The following is a 9184-nucleotide window of genomic DNA, read 5'->3' on the forward strand; positions in this document are numbered from 1 at the left end:
ATCATCTCTCTGGTGAACATCTACAGATCTGGACTTAGACTCTAAATAAAAACTATATAAAACTATAATAAACACAAATTCAGTCAGAGTTTCAGCAGGATGTCTCTTACCTGTGAGACTTCTATGGGCTTAAACATGATAACACGACACATGTACACTTATTATAAGCAGCGTTTTTTAGAACAAGCAAATGTATCATCCTTTTAGAACAATATGGCCAGTCATTGTCCACTGAACTCTACAGTATTAACCAGCCAAGCCCTCCAGAGGACGTGTCTTCCTCCCTGCCAGGCCTTTTGGCACTTTGATTGACTCTTCCCCTCAGAGTGAGGTAATTTCCTCCAAGTTCGACCTTATTAGTGATTGTTTCACCCAGAAAAGAATCACTCTGGCTGAGGCTTTGACGTGTCAGTAGTGAGGTTAGGGCAGTGTTCTTGTAGCTTTGTAGCTTATTTGGATCAGAACAATAGGGTCATTTGGTGTAGCTCAGTGCAGCTAAAGGGTTCTGTAGTGCTAACCCCACGGAAGATGTGTTATACAGGCTCTCTGCCCTGGTCCTGGAGTATCACTGGCTTACCTGTTTCCCCTGCTCTAGCTAAACATGCCACAAGAAGGAAATATAGAGAACTAACACCAGGTTCTAACAAGCAATACCAGGCCTGTCTCTACACACCAATACCAGGTTTGAGTCCCATGACAGTGCAGTCACACTCCAGTGGTACAGTAATTGTGCAGGATCAGGATTGAGTCCAATGACAGTACTGCAGGACCAGGTTAAGTCATATGTGCAGTCACACTCCAGGATCAGGATTGAGTGTCACGATAGTACAGTCACACTCCAGGATGAGGATTGAGTGTCACGATAGTACAGTCATACTGCAGGATCAGGATTGAGTGCCACAACAGTATAGTCATACTGCAGGATCAGGATTGAGTGGCATGAAAGCACAGTCATACCACAGGATCAGGATGGGGTGGCACAATAGTACAGTCATACTGCAGGATCAGGATTGAGTGTCATGACAGTACAGTCATTCTGCAGGATCAGGATTGAGTGCCATGATAGTACAGTCATTCTGCAGGGTCAGGATTGGCTGTGATGATAGTACAGTCAAACTGCAGGATCAGCATTGAGTGTCACAATAGTACAGCAATTCTGCAGGATCAGGATTGAGTGTCACGATAGTACAGTCCTAATGCAGGATCAGGATTGAGTGCCACAACAGTACAATCATTCTGCAGGATCAGCCTTGAGTGGCACAATAATACAGTCATTCTGCAGGATCAGGTTTGAGTGGTACAATAGTACAGTCATACCACAGGATCAGGATTGAGTGTCATGATAGTACAGTCATTCTGCAGGGTCAGGATTGGGTGCAATGATAGTACAGTCAAACTGCAGGATCAGGGTTGAGTGTCATGATAGTACAGTCATACCACAGGATCAGGATTGAGTGTCATGACAGCACAGTTATACCACAGGACCAGGTTGGGTATCATGACAGCACAGTCATACCACAGGATCAGGATTGAGTGTCATGACAGCACAGTCATTCTGCAGGATCAGCATTGAGTGCCATGATAGTACAGTCATTCTGCAGGATTAGGGTTGAGTGCCATGATAGTAGTCATACTGCGGGATCAGGATTGAGTCTCACTACAATACAGTCATACTGCACTTTCTACAAATATATAGCAACACACCACAGCCCTAAGAAGAACCTCATAGCTCCGAAATGGTAGCTTGGTGTTCATGTTGCAGGCTCTTGATGAGGAGGACGCCCCAATGTGCTAATCAGTGTGGCTTGCTGACTGTGCAGTCGAGAAGCTAAATGTCAGACAGCTCAGCTGATTCATGTGTCCTCATTATTAAACCTCAAAGGGATAAGAAATTCCCTGTTGTTTTAAATTCCTTATAAACTTCTCCTAATTGGTGTCTCAGTTCAGTACAGTAGACGCCTGAAACTAAATCGAGCGACCCACCTTCATCCTGTGCTTGATTTAACCCTCCGATCCCCAAATCCATCTCTGTGTGCCGCCAACCAAATCCTGAGAGCCGAGCAGGCACAGATATAGTATTGATTTGTGGGTTGTGACATCTTCTCAAAAAATGATAGCTTGTGGGTAGCAGATCTTGAACCGCTTTTGAAGCTGATGGGGCAAATATAAACAAATGGGCAGAACTCTTCAGTACCCACACAACTACAGGCCACCGATGCCAAGAGATTACAGACGACACTTTTAAGAGCTAAATGTGTTTTATTAGAGGATGCTGAGCAGATGATGAGAAATCCTTCTATAATAAAATCTGACTTACTGTCACTGGATGTAATTTCATATGTTACATCATGATTCCCATTCATGTTTCGTTGGTAACTGGTAAATTCCCAGATTACGGAATCTCAGATTTTCCAAATGAGGAACAGTTCTGAGAACATCTCTAAATCATACATTTTAACTGGTGCAATATTTTCTATAAGTGCTGCAGTGAACCACCTAGGAAGCATCTGGGATACCGTAGCATCTGCTTAGCAACAGCACAGCAAACACGTGAAATACAGTAGCAACTGCATTGCAATTACCTAGCATTGCATAGTATCTGCTTAGCAACAGCATAGTAAACACTTGGAACAGCCTAGCAACCAGATAGCAACTGCATAGCAACCACCTAGCAACTGCATAGCAACCACCTAGCAACTGCATAGCAACCACATGGAACAGCACAGCAACCCCCTAGCAACTCCCTACCCATCACTTGGAACAGCCTGGCAACAGCTCAGCTATTGCATAGCAACCACATGGGATATCCTAGCATCTGCTTAGCATCAGTAACAGTAACAACTGCTTGGAACAGCAAAGCAACAGCATTGCAACCACTTGGGACAGCACAGCAACCAACTAGCAACTCCCTACCAACCACTGAGCCCAGAAACCACTAAGCTACCGCATAGCAACCACATGTGATACCCTAGCACCTGCTTAGCAACAGCATAGCAACCGCTTAGAACAGCAAGGCAACATCATTGTAACCACTTAGTTAGTAGCCCAGCAACCACTAAGCTACTGCATAGCAGCCACATGGGATACCCTAGCATCTGCTTAGCAACAGCTTCGCAACCACCTACAAATGTCCCTAGCAACCAAACTAGCAACTCCCTACCAACCACTTGGAACCCATGGGACACCATCAACAGCAAAAGCAACTGCATGGAACAGACAGCAAGACAACAGCACAGCAACCACCTAGCAACTCCTTAGCAACCACTAAGGAGCATACATATAGCAGGCTCTACAATACATTATATATATAGACCTTTATTAATAATGCCCCCTATCTACTCTGTGGGTGTATTTACCATACCAGACCCCCTCTCCCTCCCTCGTGCTCATTCGGGGGGCTGGCTCTGCTTTTCTAGTGGAATATAAATTGCACAGAAATTGTGGGGAAGCGCGCGCCGTAGAAACGGACCCCAACCGAACTGAATGCCTCGCGCTATAAGACGCGCGCTATAGGAGGAGTGTGGGGCTGTATGTGCAGATCGATTTCTTTCTGCCTCTGCGCGCGCGCGTGCGTGCGTTTCGGTATGTTAAGGTGTGATTACGTCATTGTAGGTGGAAACAAAGCCCCCCCCCCTCTCTCCCTTCCCACTCCCCTCATCCACACCCCCATCACCCACCTCCATCATCCAAGACCACCCCCCCTCCCCCCCTCCCATGCGCAAAACAAGCGGGACCCTGGAGAGCAATAGCAAACGAGCAGCGCTGGAAGGAGGGAGAGCAGGATGCGACCGACTCCGGACTTGTCCTCCTTTATTTATTGCCATCGCACTGCAGGAATGCCAAAGGATGAGATGCACGCGGGAGGAAGGACGAGCCACACACGCCCGCGCGCGCTCACGGACTGAGGTTCAGTGCTGCTGAGCAGGAGGACGCCAGATGGGATCGAGAAATAGGTGTGTTCGTTTGTTCTGCTGCTGTTTGTGACTTCTCCTGTACCTAGATCAGCGAACTGGGTTCGTTCCGTGCTGTGTTGCAGTCTCTGTGGATTCTTACTGTATTCCCTCTCTGCAGTCTGCAAGCTAAGAACTCTAACTCTGTGTATTTCTGTGTTTATCCATGGCTTCATGTCTTGTATGCATGCATTTTAGGTATTTTTGCAAGTACAGAACAGGCGTGTTGTCCATGGTTGATCCATGGTTGCTGGTTTTGTTGGACTGGTACTGTTCTTGTAAATAAGCTGGATGAGTTCAAAAGTAGGCGTAATCAAGCCAAGAGCTCCTATTTTGATCTACCGCTTCATACACGGCTCAAGATGATCTCTATCTGTAGGAAAAAGCAATCTCCGGCCACTAATCCTCTGTCTCTCCACATGCAGGTCGGCATCTCTCAGATAACGTCTTCTCTAAGATAAGAATCGGAGCGCTCACAGTAATGGATGCGGTGCCAGAGTATTCCCTTTTCCTCGTCCGGATTTTGGAGGAACTAGACACCAAGTACAGCACCGTGTCCTATCAGGATCTGTGCAAATCCCTGTGCGCTCGCTTCGACCTGGTCCACCTGGCAAAGCTGAGGAGCCTGCTGTTCTACACGGCATGTCTGGACCCAAGTTTCCCCGCTACCCTGTTTAAGGACAAGATGAGGTGCTCGGTCGAGGACCAGCAGTCCAAGAAGCTCATGGTGGCCGCCGACATTGTCACCATGTTCAACCTCATCCAGATGAACGGTGGCATGGCCAAAGACAAGCTGCCAATGAGTCACAGACCCAAGTTTCATAAGAACCAGTCCTTTGAGTCCTGCAGGTCTGACACGGACGTCTACAAGTACAACGACTGTGACAGGGCGTATGACTTCCCGGAGAGAAGGGGTCATCACGTTTCCCGGATGTCGCCCTGCCCCAAATCGGAGTGCAACAACTGTCCTCCGTTTCTACCAACCTCGGACCCCAACTTCCTCCTGGGAGTCACCAAGGATCTGAAATGTAGAGCAGCGTCGCTGGATAAGTTGCAGCATCTGCCTCAGTACCCCAGTGCCAGTCCTCCTCCATGCGAGATGCAGAGCACCTACTTCCCCATGGACATCGACAGCGAGTCCACCACTGACCAGGAGTCGCTGCACATCAACCCAAACGGCAAGGACGTTTTCCTGCCCAACTCAGAGCCTTTCACTGTGCACTCGTGCGTGCAAAAGCGGAATATTTTCAAGGAAGATTTCCACAACCTTGTTGCCTTTTCGCCCCATGTGATCTCCACCGAGACCAAGCCCAGTGCCAGAGGCGGTGGAGACTACCACAGGAGGGAGCTGCACAAGCCGCCCACCTTTTTTAATCACAGCTTCGAGCTGCCGTACAGCAACCCTTACTTTGAACCCGCCAACTCACCCATTCAGAGCAAAAGCCGGGTGAAGCATGAGAGCCTAGACGACCTGCAGGCGTCCACGTATTTCGGCCCGACGACTGTCACAGAGTGTGTGAACACCAGGAGGACATCTGGGAAGCAGAGCAGGCAGCAGGCTTGGCCCGTCAAGAGTTTAAGCCTAAACACGGAGGAGTGCCCCGACTTTGAGAGATCCTTTTTGAACAACAAGGTGCCGAAAGACAATCACCGGCATAACATCAGCACCATGGACAACGACCAGCACTTTCAGTGTGCCAAAGAGAAGCCCACCGCCTCTCCGGGAGGATACTCCAAGAAGTCCAACGGACCGAAGATGAAGGAGATGTCCTCTGTGGCATGTGGTCCCTGTGTTGAAAAGAGAGAAGGCGGCAAGAGGTTCAAGGACAAGAGTATCAATTGCCCATCGATCCAGGCTGCTACCATAGACAATGGCCTTAGTGTAGGGACACAGACGGAGCAGTCTGAACAGAGGAAGCTGAAAGACTACAGCATCCACAGCAAGTATGGGGAGAGGCCTTCTTTCAAACACTTGGAGGAGGAATGTGAAATTGTGAGCGATGACATCAGTGACATTTTTCGCTTTCTGGACGATATGAGCGTTTGCGGTTCCCTTGGAATCACCCAGTCGTCCTGCTACAACAGCAACGGCTCCCTCTCTCAGGTGACCAAGTCAGATGGGGATAGCTCGCCCGAGCGCAACACGATCAAACTAGGCAAGTCCACCATCAAGCTAGACCGCCTCTTCCACTCTCTGGAGAACTCTGATGACGAGCTCAAGGCAAGCGTCTGCAAACTGGTCCTCAGGATTGGCGAGATTGAGAAGAAGCTTGAATCTCTCTCAGGAGTGCGTGGGGAGATCTCCCAGGTCCTGTCTAAGCTCACCAAGCTGGACGAGAAGATTCAGGAACCTGAAGCGAACGGGAAATCTGCCGATGGCGGCATGCCGCCGCAGATCCAGACGGAAGTCAACCTGTCGCCTCACGTGTTTCAGTGCCACACCACGGGACACAACGTGAAAGTGGACACGAACGCTGAGTGGTGCTGCTCGGATGCCAGCGGCAGCGAAAGCCTGAGGGTGAAAGCTTTAAAAAAGAGCATGTTCACCCGCAGGTCGTCCAGGTCGCTGACGGAGGAGAACAGTGCCACGGAGTCCAAGGTGGCCAGCATCACCAACTCACCTAGAGACTGGAGGACTGTCTCCTACTCTAGCCATCCAGGGGAGGAGGTCAAAGAGAAGGAACGGCATGGAGAAGGCAAGGACAGACACAGGAAAGCCAAAGAGGTAATACATACCAATGTGTCCTTGTTTTTGTCCCTGCGGTCATGACTTGTTTGGACTGTTTTTGCTAATTCTAAAAGCTTAATTTCCAAAAACTAGAAGGGTCAGTACACGGCGAGGCTTATGACTCTCTCTCCTGAAGATAACCTTTATTGGGGGCTGGTTTGTTCCTCAAACTTGACCCTGACTTCTGCACCTTCCTGTAAAAATGCTGATTGTTGTGTTTTGCAACGGTGCAAAGCTTTGGTGGTCCTGTGGTGCAGTAATTACTCAGAATAGCAAACAATCCCTTGCTCATTTCATTAGCTCCAAGAGTAATGGGACCGTCTCTGTAAGGCCACAAAGAGCCGAAAGATAAACGTAGTCAAATTAGCCACACTGGCAGCGTAAGGCGTCAGGGCAATTTGTCGCTGTGTCGCTGTAGGGCTGTTCTACCACCTCCCGAGTTCACACGTTCATCAGCTTAAAGAGAAGACCTGAGCGTGAAGGAACGTGAAGGAACGGGTAAGGATTGTGGAGGACATCCAGGATTCTGAGTCCACTTCAGCAAGTGTGGAGAAGGGATGTAATTACTATCATGTCCTTGTCCATGAAAGGTCTCCGGAGTGTTAAAAAGGTGGGTGATTTGTAAAGGCGTCTCACAGAGTGGCCTCCAAAGGTAATTGAAATAGGATCTTGACCTGAGTTGTGACACCCTGAGCTGTGGAGAGTATAAGCACCTCTGTGTTTCTAATACTAAGATAACAGGCTTGTATGCCTGCTCAATTTAAATGAGTGACATGTTAGCTGAGCTCCGGCTGGCCCTTATTCTCGATCGTCTGGCTGTAGGCCAAGTGTGTATAAGCCACAACAAAGCAGAGGCAGCTGATCTTCTATTATATTCTGTTGTATTCTATTCCACTGGCTTCACGAACGTTGCCTTGGACATATCCTGCTTTAGGACATGTCTTCTTTTAGGACATATCCTCTTCTCTTTTGTCTTATATTTTCTCTATTTTAACCTAAAATACTGTTATGACTCTCTATGGCCTCATTCACACCTGGTCACTGTATTGTAGTGGACACTTGATTGACATGTATTTACACTTGGTAGTCAAATGTGGCTCCGGTTAGTCAGACTGAAATCTGATTACTGTGTGGGACGGAATATGGGAGGGGTTTTGGTGTTTACACTGCTGTAAGGTCTGGCTCAGACCACCTCCTGAGTTGGTTTGAGTGATTGGATTTGGATCTGGTTTGAATTGGAGTATTGGCTGTGTTTACACTTGCATTTTGATGTGGTTTGGTCTAATCCAGATATAATCCTGATCCTGATACAAGCTGGATGAAGCGTCTTGGACCTTGTTTACACCTGGTCACTTCATGGGACTAGTATGTGGATTGTATCTTGATAAGAATGTAGCCTCATGCATTTACACTTGGTAGTCAGACTGAAATCCAATCACTCATTGCACAACAATTATTACTGGTGTTTTGGTTATACTGGGCGGAGTTATGTTTGTGGAGCAGATCTTGGAGAGGTGGATGTGTTTACACTGCAATAACGTGGCACATTTCGTCTCGTCTCAGTGATTGGATTTGGATCTGGTTTAAGGGCGTATTGGGTGTGTTTAGCTCTGATGTTGCTGTACCTCTTATATGATATTTAAAGCCTCATATCAGCTTGTTGACCAACCTGACCAAACTCTTTAACCAAATTTACCAACTAGTCAACCAGCATGACCAGCCTGACCAGGATAGTCGATTAGAATGACCAAGGTGATTGTCCAGCATGACCAAACTGTTCAACCAACTTTGCCAAGCTAGTCAACCAGTATGATCAGCTTGACTGCTCTTCTATTGACTGGTCTACGCTGCTCGATCAACATGACCAAGGTGGTTGACCAACATGACTATTTTGACCATGCTGGTTCACTAGTTAACCAGTATGACCAGCTTGACAAAAACTGGACTGGCTGGTGCTGGTCTATCAACATGATCAAAGTGATCGACCAGCATGACTATTTTAACCATGCTGATCCACCAGTATGACCAACATTACCAAGCTAGTCAACCAGTATAACCAGCTTGACGATTCGCCGATTGACCGGACTGGTATACGCCGCTCGATCAACATGACCAAGGTGGTTGACCAGCATGACTATTTTAATCATGCTGGTTCACTAGTCAACCAGTATGACCAGCTTGACGACTGGTCAATTGACCGGACTGGTCCACGCTACTCGATCAACATAACCAAGGTGGTTGACCAGCAAGACAATTATGACCACGCTGATCCACCAACTTTACCAAGCTAGTCAACCAGTATGACCAGCTTGACGACTGGCCAATTGACCGGACTGGTCATAACCAAGATGGTTGACCAGCATGTCGATAATGGCCGCGCTGATTTACCAGCATGACCAACTTTACCAAGCTAGTCAACCAGTATGACCAGCTTGACGACTGGTTGATTGACTGGCTGGCTGGCCCTGCTTGGTCAACATGACCAAGGTGGTTGACCAGCATGACA

At 47.9% G+C, this 9184-nt stretch overlaps 1 protein-coding gene across 1 annotated transcript in view; it reads left to right on the plus strand.

Moving 5' to 3' along the window:
• Positions 1-3741: 3741 nt before the first annotated feature.
• minar1 (membrane integral NOTCH2 associated receptor 1) overlaps positions 3742-9184 on the plus strand; it is a 29857-nt gene continuing 24414 nt past the window's right edge. The window contains exons 1-2 of the mRNA XM_072660797.1: positions 3742-3953; positions 4376-6675. Coding sequence (XP_072516898.1) covers positions 4432-6675 — 2244 coding nt within the window. The 5' untranslated portion in view covers positions 3742-3953; positions 4376-4431. The remainder of the gene's footprint in view (positions 3954-4375; positions 6676-9184) is intronic.

The sequence above is a fragment of the Salminus brasiliensis genome, chromosome 17 (assembly GCF_030463535.1).
Source record: "Salminus brasiliensis chromosome 17, fSalBra1.hap2, whole genome shotgun sequence".
Lineage (NCBI taxonomy): Eukaryota > Metazoa > Chordata > Actinopteri > Characiformes > Bryconidae > Salminus > Salminus brasiliensis.